The 21,340-nt window shown below is 39.7% G+C and overlaps 1 protein-coding gene across 4 annotated transcripts in view; it reads right to left on the reverse strand.

Moving 5' to 3' along the window:
- MMP17 (matrix metallopeptidase 17) overlaps positions 1–19,379 on the reverse strand; it is a 190,360-nt gene extending 170,981 nt beyond the window's left edge. For 2 of the 4 annotated variants that reach the window (XM_075833065.1, XM_075833056.1), the window contains exon 1: positions 18,855–19,379. In XM_075833065.1, coding sequence (XP_075689180.1) covers positions 18,855–18,980 — 126 coding nt within the window. In that variant the 5' untranslated portion in view covers positions 18,981–19,379. Of the gene's footprint in view, positions 1–9,016; positions 9,172–15,565; positions 16,076–18,854 lie in introns of all 4 variants that reach the window. The other 2 variants (XM_075833083.1, XM_075833073.1) reach the window with 2 other exon arrangements.
- Between the last annotated feature and the right edge of the window lie 1,961 nt (positions 19,380–21,340).

The following is a 21,340-nucleotide window of genomic DNA, read 5'->3' on the forward strand; positions in this document are numbered from 1 at the left end:
TGGCCAAACAACAGGAAACCCCAGTAGTACAATGTCCCGCACAAGGGTACCTGGATAGTCCAGACGGTGGCCGCAGCTCTGGCACTGATTGAGATGGGTGCAGAAGATAACACCAAACGTGGCGGATGACACAGGTGCCACAGGTTGCGCCAGACGTGGCGGATTCCTCCGGACGTGGCAGATGACACAGGACGTGGCGGATTCCTCTGGATGTGGCAGACTCAATACTAAAGGCACAGCACTGGAAACAGGAACAGGTAACAAGGCACGGGTAACAACTGGAACGGAAAATACTAAGGGACCATTTGCAAGACAGACTGGGAAAACTAACAACGCTCAGGCAAGGATCAGAAAGCTGATGATGATGACGATTTCCTTTGTGTGCGCGCTGGCCCTTTAAGGCCGGACACGAGCGTGCGCACGCACCCTACGGGACACAGCAGACCGGAGCGGAAGTGAGCGCTGGCGTCTCCTAGGAAGGAGATGGAGGCCAGCGCTCACGGATACATGGCTGCGGGCGTCGGGAGGTGAGTAAACCCGACGGCCCGCGGCCATGGACGCTACAGGCTTTCCTCAAGATTTTAGAGTGTGTCTGTGGGAATTTGTGCCCACTTAGCCAAAATGATATTTATGAAGTCGAGTACTAATGTTGGATGAGAAGTTTCGGCTCGCAATCGGAATTCCAATTAATCTTAAATGGCAATTTTGGGACTTCTTTGTCTGAAAAAAGCATCATAGAGAGTGGTTCCCCGTCCGGGGACCCCTCCTCTATGAGCAAAATTGGAGAGCCGCTAACAAAGAGGGCTCTCTCTCTGGCAGACTCAGCCTGTCCATGTTTTACATGGTCAGACATTTATTTAAATGGCCGGCATGTAATACTACATTGCATAATATCCAAACATATTCTTCTGACGTAGCCAACAATTGAGGTGTAAAAAATACTGACTTTACTTTAAGCTGAACTCACAATTCTCCAGATTTTAGAACTTAAATGGTCACAAACTTTGCATAAATCAATAGTACAAATGAATTTTAGAAACTTTGTAATATGTTATTAGAGAAAATTGCCTCTTTCTCCACATGAGCCACTTCTTCTCCTCTCCCCGGCCTCCTGCACTGATCATTCAGTCTCAAATCTCTGCATAAATTTGTTTTGAGAGATGAGATGCATTATAAGATCACTAACAAATTAGGTTACATGTTACTCATATAAGTTTATGTAGAGGGAAGGGGGAGGGAGCTGCTGGAGGGAGACAGAGATGCTACTTTAGCTTCTAGTAAATGTTCTATGTCACCAATGTGCTGGATTCACAGCTACACTGCTCAGTTCTGCTGTATAACGTCCTCAATGCTGCTGCATCTGAGGGTGTGCTACAGAGAAATAGGAGAGCGATATCTCCTCTTTTCTCTGTGTGCAGTGTATGGGAGACATTATAGCAGCTAGTCTCCGACCTTTCTGCAGCTGAGCTCAGGGAAAACAGACAATTAGAGATAAAACACACAGGGAAGACAACTGGTGAAAAATTGCATTTACAAGTTATATAATGGCCAGAAATAGTGTTATTCCTCATGTGCACACATATCACAGCTTATTATAAAAAGTCGTCTGAAATGACAGGAACACTTCAAATCTTCCAGCATTCTATGCTGGCTCTATGTCTGTAGAGAGACTGCTCAGGTGATTTACATACTGGGGGGTTTATTTAAACCATGTACTATACAGTAATCCGATTCAGGTTTAGGATTAAGTTAGGTGAGACAGGTAATGGAATATTTTAGAGATCTTGCACAAGTGAGACCAGCAGGGCATAGAGATAGTCTATTGTTGCATCAAGGCAGCTGACGTCTGAGGAGGCTACAGAGCAATTTATAGCAACTGTAGCTGAGAGAGAGTTGCATAAAACTAGACAGAAGGAGGCAAAACATATTAAAGGGATATTCCCATAACCAATCTTTATCACCTATCCACCGATCATGGGAACAGGCTTACCTTACCGTTCCTGGGAGTCCCATAGTAATAGTTTGGGGCTGCCAATGATAACCCTCGGCAGCCCCATAAAAATGAATGGAGCGGTTATTGAGCATACGCACTACCGCTCCATTCCTATGGGACTCCCAGGAATGGTAAGGTAAGCCCGTTCTCATGATCGGTGAGGGTCCCAGCAATTGGGCGCCAACCGATCAGATATTTATCACCTAATCTGTGAGTGGGTGTTAAGTATTGATTATGGGAAATCCACTTTAATAATGCTGCTAAAGCACAAAAGGAGGAAGAAATGTCCTGTGGAGGGAGATAAAACTTTTTTTCAGAAAACTATGGCAATTCAAAAATTAGAAATTGGGAAAATAAATATATTGATGGGGATAAGACTGTTGCTGACCATTTGAATAGCTACCTTTTTTTCCAGTATTTTCAGAAGGTGACATTCAAAATCATAATATGTTTGGGAATGGTATTGCCTCTAGTGGTAAGGTGTTAGCTTCAGTGTTTCTGGAGGCTGATGTTTTAACTGAACTTGTGTGTTTAAAGCTAAATAAGGCAATAAGTCCAGATGGCATCCATCCAGATTTAATAAAGAACTACAATTTGTGACTGTTGAACATCTATCTGAGTTATTAAACTAGTCTCTTCTAAGAAGTGTTTTTTCCAATGAATCTAGAATTTCCAATGTTGTGCCCATCCATAAAAATGGTAGTAGAGAAGAAGTCGGTAACTACAAACCAATTATCTTAACATCTGTAGTAGTAAAATAGAAGGAGCTTCCCCGAAATAGATGATAATTCACCACCTAAATACAAACAACTCATTGGACCCAAAACAGAACAGTTTTACTGAGGGCGGATCATGTATAAGTAATCTCATTGATTTCTATGACTATATCACAAAACTGTTGGATGGAGGTAGTGCCGTGCATATCGCCTATCTGGATTTCAGCAAAGCTTTTGATACAGTTCCAAACAAAAAGCTCATAGACAAGTTATTTAAAATGGCAGTGTTGTTGTTCATGGTGTACATTCTGAAGAGAGACTGGTTGAAAGTGGTGTACCACGGGTTCTGTTCTGGGCCTATTCTTTTTAACATGTTTGTAAGTGATAGAGGAGAAGATTTGATGGGCAAGGTATTCTTGTTTGCCGATTACACAAAAGTGTGTAATAGGGTTGATATTTCTGTAAGTGTCTGTAACATGAAAAATGATTTAGATTTACTGGAAAATATTGTCAAAACAATGGAAACTGCAGTTCAATGTTTCCAAATGTAAAATAACGCATTCGGAAAGAAAGAGTTTTCTGTTGGAGTATGGTATTGGCAGTACTGTGTTTCCTAGGACTTCGGAAGAGAAGAATTAAGGGGTACTGATTTCAGACATCTTCAGAATGAGTCACAGTGAGTCCAGGCAGTAGGGAAACTAGAAGAAAGCTTGGCTGCAGTGGTAGAAGTATAACCAGTGGAGAAAGGGAGATTGTGATACAATAGTATAGAGATCTAGAGAGACCACATTTGGAAAATTGTGTTCATTACCTACAAAAAAGACATTGATAAAATAGAAGAGGTCCAATGACAGGCTACAAAAATGATAAAAAGTCTTAAGCCTAAAAATTATCAGGAGAGACTAAAGGGCCTTTTACACCAGCCGATAATCAGCCGGTGTAGCGAGCGCCGATCAACGAGACATCGTTGATCGGCGCTCGTTTGCTCCTGTCACAAGTAGATATGTATGGGGACGAGCGCTCGTTACTCCTATCGCTCATTCCCATACATTATTATCATGTCGGCAGCGCATCACCCTGTTTACACAGGGAGATGTGCTGCCAATAACTATAATATTTCACTTTTTTTAAAACGGGCGCTTGCTCGTTCATCTACTGATCGCTGCCTTGTTTACACAGGGCAATTATCAGCAACGAGCGTTATATGTACACTTGTCTGCACGTTAATCACCCCCTTTAAAGAACTTACTTTACTTAGCGTTGAGAAAAGAAGAGAAAGGGGAGACATGATCAAAATCTTTATGTGTTAAAGGATTAAATAAGGTTGAGGAGAGAAGTGACTTTAATAAGAAACTAAAGACAAGAACAATGAGACACAATCTGAACTTAGTAGAAGATCTGAAGTGGAAGATCAGAAGCAATGTCACAAAATATTATATTACTGAAAGAGTAGTAGATGCTTGGAACTGACTTCCAGCAGATGTGGTTGGAAAATGAATAGTAAATTAATTTAAACATGCCTGGGATAAACATATGTCTATCCTAAGATAAAAATAAAAAGGAAATAATATGAGGGCAACGTAGATGGACCATGTGGTCTTTTTCTGCCGTCAATCTTCTATGTTTCTAAGGCTATGATTTAATATGCAGTCTGTATTGGGAATAATATTACAATGTAAAAAAAAAAAAAAAAATGATGATCATATGCTTGAATGACACAGATGGCGTACATCGTACATCTGAATGTCACGCTTCTAGGTTTTTTTTTAGGAAAAACCTACTTAAAATTCAACGAACAAAAGGCAAAACACTGATTATACAAAGTGCTTCCTGTGCTTAACACCCTGAATAACAGTGACAGCTCAAGAGACAAAAATAAAAGATCCCGGCTTCAAGGCAGATGTGTTGGGAATATAATCTAAAATGGAGCAGGTTGATGCTAGAAAATTACTTTAATGATACCATCCTTTTAGATCCACTAGAGGGAGCTGTGGTAATATTTATTAAGCTGAATCTGACTGCTATTGTTTAGTCAGTGAAGGTCACAAATTATTGGATCAAAAGATAATTTAAAAAAAATGGAGAAGAATAAAACACTTATGTAAAGATGTAGACTGTAGGTGTAATTGTAAATGACAATAAAAATCTGCATATTGTGTTGCTATTAATGCTGAATTAAAACAACGTGCACTCTCAATGAATGCTGGCATGCCTAATTCCCATTACAATGAATTTAGTGATGGGCCACATTTAGTGATGGACAAGCACATTTTCCTTGCCTATGATAAACGTGACACAAGCTCATATCACTCACGGACAGGCTTTTTGTTTGCAGAAATACACAATTGCTTTACTCTGATAAACTAGCTCCTCCACCAACATCTGGATAACCCCTTTCTACATGCATTATTAGGGCATTTAGACAACATAGAGGGAGGTCTAGTGTCTGCTCAACAGCTCCCTCTATTAGCCAGGGTTCAAAGCCCCATAGATTTCCCCAGCGATATCAGGGGCCAGATCATCATCGGGACAACTGGCAAATCCCCTTAACTTTTCTCTGTCTTCGGCTTAATACCAAATTAGCATGGAACTATAGACATGAGTAATTGGACACAGACTAGTTGGTAAGGGGCTGCTCCTTGGCAGCTCCAAATAAAAGGCAGAATTTTTTGGGCAATGTGTCCATAGCTGCCACACATGGATGGGGTTGTTCAGTTTAGAAACCCCATTTTACCCCGAATTAACATGGAGGTTATATTTCCCATTCCTTTTGAAACCACTTCTGGCTTTGGCTCAAAAATCTGCATCAACGTCTGTAGCAAAATCTGCAACAAATCATGATGTGTGAACATACCCTTAAATGTGTACACAATATATCCCTAGTTTTGTGTTTTGCCTTACAAAATAATGGATTGTTGGATTTTGATAGTGGATGGTAAAATTCTGCACAAGTAGAGTAATCCAGATTGGAAAGAGTTAAAGGTCAATCTTTTGAACACTCTGTACCATCGCAGAGTCTTTACAATCTGAATGTTGTCCCTTGCGAGCTTTATAACACAGGAATTACCGAATTGCTCAGCTGAGATGGAATTATGGTGTCTGGGCTCATTGAAGCATTTCTTAATCTTGTCATTGCTTTGCCTTCTGTATGTGAGCATAGTCGAATGCAAGATTGAGAAGTATGAAACTGTTTGTTTTTTATCACTATGGACCTTCAACTGGCAGGCTTAGTTGTATAAATCCAGTTAGCAGACCACCGATCAGCATATCATGATCAGTAATAGCAATAGTCCTGTAATGTATAAGTAGTAAAGTCATTGAGAACGCCAAGAAAATTTGACCTTAACGCTGTGTGTAAATCCAGCCTTAAAGGAGTTGTCTAACCAAGATAACTTAAATTACTCTATAATACTGAGCGATCAGCTGTTATAAATGGGGGAAGCTAAGTCTCGAAAATGTAACATTACATGCTGGCCATCAAAGGTAATGCATGGACGGCCTGCGCTACCCCCCCCCCCCCCCTATGATTACATCCATATGTCCTAACAGGGCATATAGATATGGGTGTCTTTATGAGATAACCCATTTAAGATGAATTAGTGAGGAGATTTAAACAGTTCATCAGGATTATGGGAAAGAGATACCACACAATGTTACTTAGGTCACTGCTGATATTTGTAAGACAATGGTCCTTTTACGGGTAAATAAAAGTATACTTGTCACAAACAGCGCTGACTGCGCTCTTACTCACCTCTCCACACTCCAGCATCCTTTTCTTGCTTTCTTGCAGCGGTTGCACCATGTCACTAGGTGACCGCTGCGCGCCACTGGAATCATTAACAAAACAACATTTGACATCCTTTATAAATGCAAAGCTTTTTTGGTATTTCTTGGGCATGTGACCGCACCTTATTCAGTCAAGTAATAGTTAAACCTTGCTCTACCGCAAGCTTTCCCAGGGTGCTTAACGTTCCCTACCCCATCACTCTGGACCTGAGCAATTAGGTTCTTATTCTTGTACTCTGCTTCTCTTGACTTTCTAATACCGACCCATCTTGTCTTTGACTATGTTTTTGTCTGCTACCTTTCCTGACCTTCTGCCAGTCTACCATAGTGACCGAACCCTGGCTGCACTGACTTTCTGCCAGTCTACCATAGTGACCGAACCCTGGGTGCACTGACTTTCTGCCAGTCTACCATAGTGACCGAACCCTGGCTGCACTGACTTTCTGCCAGTCTACCATAGTGACCGAACTCTACATGCCCTGACCATCTGCCAGTCTTTCCGTGGTGATCGTACTCTGCCTGCCATGACTTCTGCCTGCCTGACCTTGTACATGGCCTGCTGCCAAGGTACTTATTATCGTGTCATCCTGTCCTGTTTACGTCAGAAATTGCCATTGAAGAATACTCCGGGGGTAGCGGCTCCTGGGGACTCTCAGCAGTGCTCCCAATCTTTTAGACTCCACTACCTGGATTAGCCCCAAGACAAATCCGTTGGCAACAGAGCGGGTTCACAACATCCTCTGTCGTCTCCGTCACAACACTTTACAGATAATATGATGCTGCATTGGACCGGATACAGCTTGGGGTTCATATATAGTATTTTTTCTTGTTAGTGTTATATCATATTAATGTGCAGCCATCTCATAACATTTCTATGATACATATTCTTAGTGGTAATTATAAATATGCGTACATACACTGTGTTTTGCTGAATTTTCAAGACCAGCTTCATTCTAGTCCGTATAGGTGGCAGTAAGTCTATACAGCTCAGGACACAGCTTAGTTTAATACATCTGCATGGCTGATTTGGAGCCAGTTCAAGCTGCAGCATTGATCTGCATTTTATGCAGTCTACTATTGTACAACAGTGGAAGTGTGAACTGTAAAGGGGCGGATAGGACATTGGCATTCTGACTGCAAGATTTCCCACAAAAGAGCTCTTTATCGAGACTTTCTTCATTCTTAGATGGATAACGTTTGAAAACAACTTCGCAGGGCAATTTACTGCCAGCCTAGAAGTGCACTGCATAGAGACATATAATTTTGCGTTTCACATCATGACATGATCATGATTGAACTTTAAATAATCGTACTCCATAAATCTTAACGTATAAATCAGACATTGCAAAACCAGATAGCGAGAATTGAATCCGACAGAACAAGAAACATGATGTTATGCAGTTGGTCTCAATAAAACCCAGGGACAATTCTAACAAAAATATCCAAGCACAAGTGACGAAGTCACTAAAAATCAAAGACATGTTGTTAGTTACCCTTTAGGCACATCAAAATTGAAATATCCTTCTGGTGCTGAACATTAGTGCTAAGAAAATTGCTACATATGGATAAAGATATTATTCCACATAATTACAATATGTTTCTAGTAAGTAACAGCTTAACTGTGAATTATAGCTGAATACTAATCACTGAAGATATGTGACAGCCATACATTGGGACAACATAGAAAACAGTCTGTTTCAGACGTAAAGAATTTTAGAGAGACTTTCAGGGAATTAGAAAAATAAATACAATATAAAATAATAAAAATATAAAAAAAATTGGAGTGCCAATTTCTGCAAGAATCAATTTAGGTTTTATAGAACTGATGCTAAATCCAGACACTAGGATTCCTTACACAGGATTTTCTTTTTTATATTCAAATGTATAAATAGGTTAGACCTTTCTCTAATAATAGAAGGTTTCAGTAAGAATGACCAAGCCAACCTATGACCCACCATCCGTAATGTTCTTCTATTCATACACTCGCATTGCCTATTGTGTGTTTCTTTGGATACAGCTGTCCAAACTCAGCAAAGGGGTCAGGGAGAATGAGCTAATGCGGTCACTATAGAGGAATTAGTGGGATGTAGGAGGTCTCTGTAACTTTCTGCATTCAGTACAAGGATGTTTGTCTCTAAGATACTGGTGATTCATAGATATGTAGTAATCGGCAAATACTATTTCGCACCACCCATTAAAAGTACTGTCACAATCGTTCTTTCATAAGCCTGCTATTTCTGGGAACTCCTGGCTTCATTACACGTAATACATGTAATGAGATTCAGAACTACAGAACAGTATACTAATTATTCCTCATGACTGTATATGTCAATCACAGCTCCAATCATACAATGGCGCAGCTCAATAGCTACAGACAGTGTTATAAGAGATCAGACAGTATCAAAGAGATGCCAAAAGACAGTATTACAACGATCCATGAGACATGGTGGTTGAAGACTTCATTTGTAGCAAGTTAAAGTTGATGTAATTCTAATAATAAAAGACAAGAAGACGATGTTACCTGTCTTGTCGCAATCACATATGTTTCCAAAGAGGCATGGTCCGGTCCAGTCATATTCCAACTGCATTAACGACTATATGGCATAAAATAGGGCAAATGAGCAGTGTTTGTAAGCCCACAACCAACCAAACCAGCACTGATCACAGTTTCTCATTCTGTGAAAATAGGAAGAGCCATTTTATAATCTTGTATGTAGTCATCTACCCAGTGTGATAACAGGTCCTAATGCTCCTATTTCAGCCAGGATTTGGCTGCCATACTAGTGTGCTTTCGTTTAGTTACAGAATCCGCCATACACTGTCTTCATTACTTTTGCTAATATTTCATTAATTGATAATGGTAAGGGTTCATTCACAGAGCCATATGTTCGTTCTGTTCCATCTGTGTATTTGTTATCAAAACAGAACAGATCTCATCAGAGAAAAACATGAACACAGTAAGTAAGTGCTCCAGGACACGCAATGGTGAATTTCTCCAAAGCAAATCAGTCAAATTGCTTTTCAATTCTATGTGCACAGTTACAGGAAGCGTGTCCCTCCTTGAGGGTCAAAATCTATTCAAGTATTTAATGAGGGTCATAATCTATTCAAGTATTTAAGATATTATCTTTTATGTTAGAAATTCATAACATTATATGTAGTATTGCATATGAACATGCATTCACAACAAGGACCTTGGACTCTATCCATCTAACCTTTCCTGGACTATAGTTATCTATCAACCATTGTGCTTCACCCTGACCTACTGTTTATTGCTGTGAATCACAACATTTAAGTAACAACAGTTCATACTTGGACTACTTGAGACTTGTCTCTTGTTGCATTAAAGAGGCTCTGCACTTTTGATATTGTCTACTTGTCTTGACAAAAAGCTGATCATAAAGTGTTCTGCTGGATCCTCTTCGATCAGCTGTAATCTGTAGGGAAACCTGGCGGTAAGTCTTCAATTTCCCTGCAGTGCCACCACAGGGAGAATTAAGTATTACACAGGGCCAATAGAAATCACTGGGTCATCTGTGCAATGCAGGACAGGTCCTGCAGAGCGAGATTCGCTCTTTGTGACTTCTCTCCATATTGGCCAAGAGATGAGAATCCTAAACAGAGGACCCACCTCTATTAACTCTGAATTTTCTAATAGGGTTTATGAAACTGGGTTTTTCTAAACCAGTTAACCGTTTTAAGAACAGACTTTTGTTGTCAAAACAGACTTTTGACTGATACTAAGGTATTTTCTGTTCTGTAATCGAAGCTTTCTTAATAAGTGCACACCAGATTTCCCACAATTTTATTACAATGTAGTTCTTTACCAGAGTGAATCTGCACATGCAACAGACAGTCATAATATATGTTGACTGTATTTCTAAATTCTTAGCACAAGAAATCTTTATTCAGGGCATAAAAGGGTCAATGACAGAGCTGGCATTGCTATTGGGTTTAGCCATCTGCTGTTTCTAGTATTACAGTGATTTTTCTTTCAGAAAATAAATGGCTTGATAAATCAGACATGAACTGGATATACCTAGCGTGCTTAGATTATACAGTAATAATACTGCTTAGGAAAGCCCATAGCCCAGTGGTCCCTATTTACTGGTAATGCAGGATTTTGTTTAGAAACTCATTTCCTGTCAATCTTGGAACGTGTTAAAGCTTTGACTGGACAGGGCTCTATGCATGCCAACACACTGCTGTTGAAACATGCTAATGTTTTGTGGTTTTCCATTAGCAGTGTTTGAACAAGCACCTTCTGCACAGAACAGATCGCTTGGCAAGCCACAGGCTAGTTAAGCCCACCACTCTCTGGGTTCTGCCCTTTTTTCCTGCCTGGGGCATGTTGCCAACAAGAGAGCAATCAACCTTGGCTGTTGGAGACAATAAAAATTCAAGCCTACATTTTCTGCATTGGAAGTGGCTCCTGTAGGAGACATCACTAACGCCTGACAGATGAATTTAATTACACAAAGAGCAAGCCAATACATCTGGCACCTGTTTGGAAAGAGCATCTTCTCCCAGATGGACAATGGGAGTTTAGCTAAGCAAGCATGACTGCATAATAAATGAGCGCATCTCACCATAGATAACATAGGTCAGAGACGCTGGTGTTACTTAAAGGCTACCAGATGCGCCATAAGGACTTGTCCTTTTGTGTTATGTTAAATGACAAACCAATGCATCTTCCACACATAAAACCTCCCTACATTTAACCTGCTATGTGTCTTCATTACTCAACCAAGAGGCCGACTGACTGGTCATCTCATGGCAAAGCTCATATTCAATATCTTGTGCTTAGCAGCAGCAACATCATGTTCACATATCTTAAGTGCACTACAATCCTTTCTGTAGTCCTGTAATCCTGAATCCCGCACAGCATCCAGTGTGATCTCACCACATGACAAAAAAACTGGACTATTCCACATTTTCAAAATTGTTTTGGATGCTGGATCTTAGCTAATACAGGGAAAAAACTGTATGAGAAGACAATGATGTCCAACTTATTGTAGCAGACAGATACTATGTGCATTAGCGCTTTTCTAGTCATAAAAGCTCTTGCTTTTACCTATTATTTAGTGTCGATATACTCTGCATTACTGTACAAGAATGCATTCACTGGGGCTTACAATTTAATTGATCTATCTCATATACACAAGGCCAATTGAATGCAAAACCAATTACCCTATACTCATATTCATAGTGTGGGAAGAAGTCGGAGTACTGGAGGAGACCAGGTAAATATAGAGACTACATGTAAACTTTTTGAAAATAATATCCTGGTCCTATAGACCTATGGCCTTAGTGCTGCAAGACAGCAGTATTAACCCCTGAGTCACTATACCACTTAGGGTATGTGCACACGATAACTGCAATTACATCTGAAATTACGGAGCTGTTTTCAGGAGAAAAGAGCTCCTGAATTTCAGATGTAAATGCATGTACTGGCGTTTTTCGCCGCATCTTTTACGGATGTAATTTGGAGCTGTTCTTCATTGAAGTCAATGAAAAATGGCTCCAATTACGTCCCAAGAAGTGTCCTGCACTTCTTTGACGAGGCTGTTATTTTACGCGCCGTCTTTTGACAGCGACGCGTAAAATGACAGGTCGTCGGCACAGTACATCAGCAAACCCATTGAAAGTAATGGGCAGATGTTTGCCAACGTATTGGAGGCGTTTTTTCAGACGTAATTCGAGGCGTAAAACGCCTCCAACACGGCTGAAAATAGGCCGTGTGAACCCGGCCTTATGTTGACATGGAAATGTAGGGTGAATTATCTCCTGTCACATAGAAGCTAATATTATGAGAAAATTCAGCACACAATGTGATATGAGATGAACTGCTCCAGTGTGAAAGAACGTGGGGGTCATCCATATTTATTCCTTCCTGACATCACAACAGCCATTTAGCCTTATAAAATGTTGGCTTTGTAAATGATACCCTTATCTCCAATACTTTATCCAGGCTTGGCTTGTAACATAGACTACAGAACAATGATTCCCAACCTTATTATCGTGGGGGAAGCCCATAATATTTCTACTCAGGAGAACCTTTACTCCCATTCCTACATCAAAAAGGCTTGGTGTAGGGGCAAGTAATCCATCATACTTACCTACCACTATATTCTGTCTGAGATTTGTGGGCTGTTTTCTTTAAGAGGCTGAAATCAGTTTGTCATTCCTACTGTAAAAGTGGCAGGTCTTGCTGGTGCTATGTTCTGGGGATCCCCTGATCAAGTGCCAGGGAACTGCAGAGTTCCAGGTTTATAAAACACTGATATACCGTAGAATCCTGCAAATATTAATCAAAGGCATATCCAACTAAAAACTGTAACTTGGCACTGCACTCAAGGTTGTACTTTTCATTTAAAAAAATCTAATATCCAAAAGGCCATATAGTAGGAATAAATAAAAATAGAGATGTTAGGCCCTGTTCACATCTCATTTTTGCACTACCTAAGCTACCCCAGGACAGGAAACAATAGGAGGACTCCTCCAGCTCACCGTTATGTGGGTCCAGGTATAGACTGCGCTTGGATCCTGCGTGGCGGCACACGATGTGGATAAACAGAACAGAAGAAATTTGATCCAGTGCTGGTTGATTTAAAAGGAAACGATGTTCCAACTTTATTCGTACAAATGGTAAAATCCGATGGAGGTAATGTTGGTTGCATCAGCAATAAGTCTACGCGTTTCTGACAGATCACCTGTCCTTAGTCATGGCACAATCAGGACAGCTCCCGACGTACACGACAAATGAGTCCATAGGGCTCTATTAGCCAAAATTAAGCCGAAAGAGTGTCCTTTTGGCCTTCGTCCGGCTGGTACACATCGGTATACCTTTTTTGTTTAGGTATGTAAAGGCTCAGTATACTACGCTATTCCATACAATGGGATCCTGCAAAAAATCTATACGGTACAGTGTATGTTTTTTTTTTTTTTTAACATGGGAGCATATTGGTGAAGTATGTCACTCCATTAAATGTACAAATCATTAACTTTTCAATGGCATTTCATTATGTATATCTTAAACGAATGGTGACAGATGCCACTGTTACTCATCCGTTAAAACCTCAGTTTAATGTATACGTAGGGAGCTTTTCCCAGCGTATTCACTAAACGTAAATAAAAACGTGATGTGAATAGAGCCTTAGTTTAATCTGAATTTAATCACTCACCTTATTCTATATAAACAGAGGCATTTAATAATGGGGCATAAGTCAGTATAGTTGATAATGGGGAATAAGAATGCAAAGGAATACCAGTACACAAGTGGTAATATGGGGTATATACTCAAACTATAATAAATCATAATTAAAATCCCAGTGGAGGTGACCGGAGGCAAGATTCACAGCGCAGTTGTCCTTACGGGATGATTAATATTAAACTATGCTGATATTGTAAACACTACGACAGCATAAATCTATATGTACCTTGCATGTTATACAGTAGCTACATATAAAGCTGGTGTTTGATGTAAACTAAAATAGAAATCGGAGCAGCCTTCAGTCCATGTTTCTAAATATACTCCAACTACAGATGCATTTTGCAACATGTTTCACATAATGACATGAGTGTCGCTTAATAAAAAAACAAAAACCTGTGTGTCCTTTTAGTACATCACACGGCACACTTTATAGTCCTACAAAGAGCATTATATATCTCATTTTTTACCTGATAACCACCATTGTTTCTACTGTTTCCAGGCCACAGACTTGTTATAAAAATTGAGCGACATGAAGTGAAGCGTGGAGAAGTAATCTTCCCACATTTACTGAATCAGTATCTGTATAAAGGGCCCGGTTCATGTCATTGGAGGAGGCCAGGTTTCCTTCTAGGATTTGCAGCCCTGGAACAGATATGGGAGACAGGACATGCTGCTGTTTTGTGTTTTCCAAGTCTGATTGTGAGAATTAGGCAGCTACGACATGCAGCGTTTACCCTACACAGAGCAGCAGAGCTGGAAGATTTCCATCTTCATAGTTTCACTCAAACCATCACTAAAAGCAAAGTCTTACCTATCCCCAGTCATTTCTAGGTAGACCCAAGGTCTGAATTGCCCATTGCAATATTCTGAGCAGAGACTAGACTCAATCGCCTGATGTTTTTCAATAAACAACTAAACACAGCCTAGCCCATTCCGTCTTGAAGAGCTCTCTGCTACAATGCTCTGATCTTGGAATTACCATCCAGTATCGAACATGCCATTCTTGTGCCATATCTCTCCCCGTGCAATATCTTACTTGATTTACCACCTCATCCGTATGCTTATTCTCTACATGTTCAACTATAACTATAGTGATTTTTACTCTTTGAACTCATGGTTGTACACAAATATTATCAACGATATTTAATTTTTAAGGTCATTTCTCATGCCTTTTAGAAAATGTCTGAAACTTGTTTTGTTTTTTTCATTATTGCCTTATTACGCGTTAAAGAATGGACTGCGTGGGTGACTTCTTTTTCATTATTCCAGCTGCAGGATTATAATGATTTAACCCCTTTGCAGCTGAAAGTACCATCATTTCAATAGTTACCAATGTGTCACCATTCCCTTGGGCTTCGATGGAGTTTAATGAACTGTGATTGATATCTGAAGGAGCTAGGAGATGACTGAAGGACTGCTGTGAGGTTTTAACCAGCTGTTACCAGGCACATGATGGGATACTGATTAGAAAAGGACTGTGCAATGCTTGATTTTGCCTCCAATTTTATAACATGTCTCTGAAGAAAACTGCAGGGCACCTACCAATCATTGGCAAGTATAGCTAGCCAATTAGCAACAAAAGCTTAATCCAGTCACATCTGAAGGTGAATGGGTAAAGTGGTGGGTTCAGGCAGCTCATAATGTATGCCCTGTGTGTCTCAACATAAAACAACCAATTTCTGAACTGACTGAAAGACAGGATTTTCTTTGAAAACAAAAACACATCTAAGAAATTCCCTGACAGCTTCCTCATCTCAGGTTCGGAAACACTCCAAAAAAGTAGAGGACAGATAGTCTTACATACCCAGTCAGATGTTCCCATCAATAGGATTTGTACTACATGTACCCGCTCCTTACCATAGGTATGAATATCACCACTGTCTTGTTTATTCACTTTAGCCTCTCTGACATCGATAACACAACTATATGTTGAGTCAGTATGGATGATCTTCTTCTTTTACGTGTAAACAGAATGCTGACCGGCAAGGGGCCGCGTTTTATTTAGGAAACTGGAGCATTTACTTAGTTGTTCTTTTCTCCGGTTCCTTTTAGATCAAATAACCCACCAGGTCTAGTCTGCCTAAGATCAGTGTGAAAATGAACTTCCATCTGTTACTCAACAGCAAATCATGGAAACTCTGCATGGCACTGATAGAGTCAGCTTGACATAGAAGGTCCAAAGGAAGCAATTCAGTACAATATAGACAGAACATGTGTGTCATGGTGTCCTTTTTCCATTTGCAGAGGTGACTCCAGCAACATGCGGTCACAAAAATCTGTTAGAACAATTTCTCAATATCTTGTTTGTTGGTCATCCGATTTTTCCCAGCAGTGACTTTACCATATTAACAAGGAAAATTCGAAATCCTGTCAAGAATATATAAATGTTTAGCTCACTACATAAACTTATATGATTTTGTGCTCCTTCTCTTTGTCACTCTGCTTACATGAAATAATCCATCCATTTTTCAGGCTTTTACAGATGTAGCCGTCTTTACCTTGACTTTTAACGCAATAAATAAACAATGGCTAGCTCTCTTATCTTGACTTTTTCAATGACCTTTCAATGGCTTTTATTGTGTGATATCACGCTGCAGCAAGTTATTAGAATCAAGTTAAAGATGGCTACATCTGTAGCTTTAAATATTTTTTGTGAAGTACTCTCATAAAGATCTAGCATGACTTATGACATTCTTTAGAAAACTCCATGCCGTGGAAAGGGCAGGCAACTATTTTATGTTTTATAAACTGCATTGTCCTTCTAACATGTAATGTACAATTGAAGATAGGCAACAACACATTAACTCTTAGTTGTCAAGAATCAATTGGGGAGTGATAAACACCATAGAGGGCTATGATTTGTTTCCAGCGCAGACAATTGTAACAGAACAGCATGTGTCATGTCATTGGGATTTTTACAGCAGGGTTACTCTGGGTGAGATCGGTTGAGGTTTTCAGGATGGGGTCGAACAAAAATGTCACATTATCCCCAATTCACTAAAAGCTGTTTGGGCACGTTGCGTCTTTTAGTTTCACAATAACCAGGGAGCCACTCATTGCCTAGTCTAGAGTATTCTTTGACATGCTGTAGGTCCCTTAGGTGATAAAAGATTAATGAACACCAGGTCTTTGAATATGTCCACAGCCTGAGTGACATTTGTTGTGACCTACATTACATGGCTGTGGCCAGACACGGAGGGATAATCAATTAGAACTTAGGGCAGCCTCACTACAAGGGTGCTAATCTAAAACCACACTTTAACCTCTGCCCATAAGGGTGACAATACATTCTGAATTTAATCTAATTCACCATAAAAACAATGCCATGGCCGGAGAGACTATAAGCATATATCCACCTGCATAGTACAGACATATACTCACATGCAGATCTGCGCACATAACTATGCAAGCATGGTGCACTAAGCCCAAATTGAACGTTTTACTAGTAATGATATAAGGTATTTGTCTGTTCCATTAAACAGATTTTTCACATAAATGGCTTTTATAAATATTTTGAAAGAGGTTGTAGGATATAGAAACAAAGTATTAAAAAACAATCAGTCAATGGTTCTAAATAAAAATGACAGGCTGAAAGTGAAGGTGTTATCCTCCAAACAAATCTTAGTAAGAGATCTGAGGGAAGCAGCTCAATTCAGGGATGTGATCCTATCTCTGACCTTTCAATGTGTCCCCTTTTGTCAATGAAATTGTCTCTGTGATGTGCTGTAGATCAATGGCTTGGAAATATTTCAGGGCATTTTGAGGTTAATAAAAAGTAGGCGATGCAGGAACATAACCTAAATTCAAAGTGTCCTCTAGTAGTTTTTATTGACAAAGCATCCTATCACCAGTAGTGTCTGCACGGTGGTATTCTCATCATGTAGATCGACAATGACTGCACCGTTACATCATCCGCATGAAAAAACTTCATATAATCAGAGGGACGCGTGGGAGCAGCGAATCACCGACACAGTAACCATTGGGAGAACAACAGCTTAGGCTTGATAGGGTTAACACTGTAACTTATGTTTCCCAGCATCTCATACAATACTGAACGTCTAGTGTTAACCCTATGTGTTCTGGAGGGACATACAATCACAATCAAATTGTTCCTGGGAATGTGACTCATATGCAAATACAAAAACTACAACTGGTCATATGCATGTTAGATAGATAGATGGATGGATGGATGGATGGATAGATAGATAGATAGATAGATAGATAGATAGATAGATAGATAGATAGATAGATAGATAGATAGATAGATAGATAGATAGATAGATAGATAGATAGATAGGAGATAGATAGATAGGATAGATAGGAGATAGATAGATAGATAGATAGATAGATAGATAGATAGATAGATAGATAGATAGATAGATAGATAGGAGAGAGATAGATAGATAGATAGATAGATAGATAGATAGATAGATAGATAGATAGATAGATAGATAGATAGATATGAGAGATAGATAGATAGATAGATAGATAGATAGATAGATAGATAGATAGATAGATAGATAGATAGATAGATAGATAGATAGATAGATAGATAGATAGATAGATAGATAGATAGATAGGAGAGAGAAAGATAGATAGATAGATAGATAGATAGATAGATAGATAGATAGAGAGAGAGAGATATATATGAGATAGATAGATAGATAGATAGATAGATAGATAGATAGATAGATAGATAGATAGATAGATAGATAGATAGATAGATAGATAGATAGATAGATAGATAGATAGATAGATAATGTTTAGCCTTCATTTAGATTTATCTTGGCTTTTTTGGACTATTCCTGTTAGCAGGCTGTATGTCTTTACCCCTTGTCCCTCAGCTTCCATTTGCTATCTCCCCTCTACCTCATGCAGCATGATCTCTGTGTGACCAGGCAGCGGCAGGTACAGAGTATCTGAGGTGATTTCTCATAAGGGATTACGAACTTGGATTTTTCTTTCTGTTCTTTTCAGTTGTGTTTCTCACAGTTTCCAGCAAACACGAGGTTAAACATGAAACACTTTCACTATATACTTTATATACAATAGTATTCTGTACTCACACACCCCAATCACCCCTCATACTCCAGCTAGCCCATACACCTGTGCCATATGCCAGTTACTGTCATTACTGGTCACTTACAACTCCGCGGTTTATATCCTCAGCTGTAGAGGTCGGTGCTGCCATAGATTCCCTCAAAGCAATCAAAAGAGCGATCAGAAACATCTCCCGAGGCCAAGAACACTCTTTGGAGGAAATCCAGCACATCCCTTGCCTTCCTCCTCAGCCCTGAGTGAATGAAGAAGACATTCATATGTGCACCCCTTCACATCTCCACTGCACCATCAGCAGCTCACATCCACATTCCAGGCTGCTGCATGGCTGCTGTGCCACAACATATCCATTGTCACCTCTGGCCACATCCAGGGAAGTTTGCAAGATTCAGCACAACAGGTCAAAGTGGGAGATTTCAGCACCTGGGACAGCTCCAAACACTTGCTGATGCTGAGGAGAAGAACTGAAAGGATGAGGCCAAGTATCAAGGAGAGCCTGACTGCCCAAATAACTGCTGGGGTCAGATGAATGTCCTCAACAGGGGACTCAGAGGCATCCAAGTCTTCTCCGCTCTGAGGTTCAGAGAGGAATCTGTGCTGCCTGAGTTGGAGATGGTGAGGGAGGAGTAGTGTGTGGGAAGGGAATCTCAGCAACCTATAAGTGCAGCTGGGAGAGGCTTATAGAAAGGGAGGGGGTCCTAATTCATATTTTGTGTGGATTCAAAGCAAGCAAGTAGCTGATAAGCTGCTACCATCTAAGTGAACGATAGAGGGCTGAGTTGAGCCCTGCAGAAAAATTTCCTGACAAAACTGAGGTGAGATCGTTGGGCATTGCCTGGGAGGCGTTTTACTGTTCTCTATGGTAAGATAACATCATATCTTTTCTAGTCAATAACGAGATCTCAAGGCTTCCACTGTCCGTATCTACCTTCTAAAGAGTTAATCTCTAGCATGAAACATTTTTAGAAATATTTCGTTTTTCCCCCCTGTGATTTAAAAAATAAATTCTTAAAGTGAAACTTTAGCTTTGTAAGTCGCTTGTAAAGGAATCATTTCTTCCTATTACTTGCAGAGCTGAGAAGAATGTTCTTGTCTTACAGAACAAGTTAGCAGAAGCCAAGCTGACGCAAAAGAAATGCAGACATAATCTGATACAATCTGATGTTACACCTGCAAATATGACCAATAAGGGTGTCTTTACCTTCAAAAGAATTTTGCCATCTTGGTTTGCCATAACAGGCTGCTATTATAGGGAATAGAAATACTATACGGTATTGTAATAATACTTATCAACTTAATTAAACTTTTTCTTTTTGTTGTCATTTCAGTGCTAATCTATTATATATTAAAGGCTATGTACACCTTTGAAATAGTTTTTTTTTAAATAAAAATGTCTGTCAGTGTCTTTAGTGCAACTTTCTAAATACATTTTATTAAAAATTATTTTAACTTTTTGAGATATAGCTGCTTTGCATCCTGTATAGAGAGCAGCTGTATCTAGCATTAAAAATCTGTATCAGTCATGTCAGCGGGACTGACGGGTTCAGAGTCAGCAGGTCCTGCGTGGATCCACCTGTAATCGATCACATCTAAGTTATCTAAGTTGTGAACTTAGATATGATCGAAAACAGGTGGCTCCTGCATGTCAGATACACGTAGGACCCGCTGACACTGAACCCGTCAGTGCCGCTGACCTGAAGGATACATGTTTCAACGCTAGATACTGCTGCTCTGTATACAGGGTACAAAGCAGCGGTTATTCAAAAAATTAAAATAATTTTTAATAAAAAGTAATTAGAAAGCTGCACTAAACCCACTGATGCACTGTCTTATTAAAAAAAAAACTGCAACTTTGTGTTGTCACAAAAAGGTGTTACAGCCTTTGTTATAGCTCAGATTTGGTGTCTAGTGGAAACAGTCAACGGCCTTGTGCATACTGTAGACAGTTTAGCAGGTTCAGCTATCCAGGTCAGCAATATTGAGGTCAGAATCAATTTGAATTAGTTGGCAATATAGCTGTAGTAGTGGCTGGGTCACAGATTTAGAATCAGAAGGCAGCCAAGGGTCCACGCTTGTTATACTATAAAATAAGTCAAATTAAAATGGCTCAGGATACAATCAGCAAGGCAAGTAAACTATAGCAGTGACATTGCAGGGATATAGAACAAGTTGGAGGCAAAAGGACATGAATAAATGGGGAAGAACAGAGGTACAGAAAAAACCCACACATTCACATTGCAAAAAAAGGTCATCATAAATGTACCAATGTACAATTTCCTTATGCCCAATAAAGACAAGATTGATTGACAGCGCCTAGGTATCACTGCATGTGCACAGCCTGACAGTCTTTCTAGCCATGACAGCTGAGGATAAATCAACGCCTGGCTGCTGTGGGACAATGTAATTCTATTTTAGCACCAAGATAATGGTGCTATTCTTGACAAACGTAATAACTATAGATTTCTAAAATGCTGTGCATATATATCTAAATAAATAATAAAACAATCTAGTGTGAGAAAAAATGCATCCTTTCAAACCCCTGCATACTCACCTGTGCAATACATTAAAAACATT

Source organism: Rhinoderma darwinii, chromosome 1 (genome assembly GCF_050947455.1).
Source record: "Rhinoderma darwinii isolate aRhiDar2 chromosome 1, aRhiDar2.hap1, whole genome shotgun sequence".
NCBI lineage: Eukaryota > Metazoa > Chordata > Amphibia > Anura > Rhinodermatidae > Rhinoderma > Rhinoderma darwinii.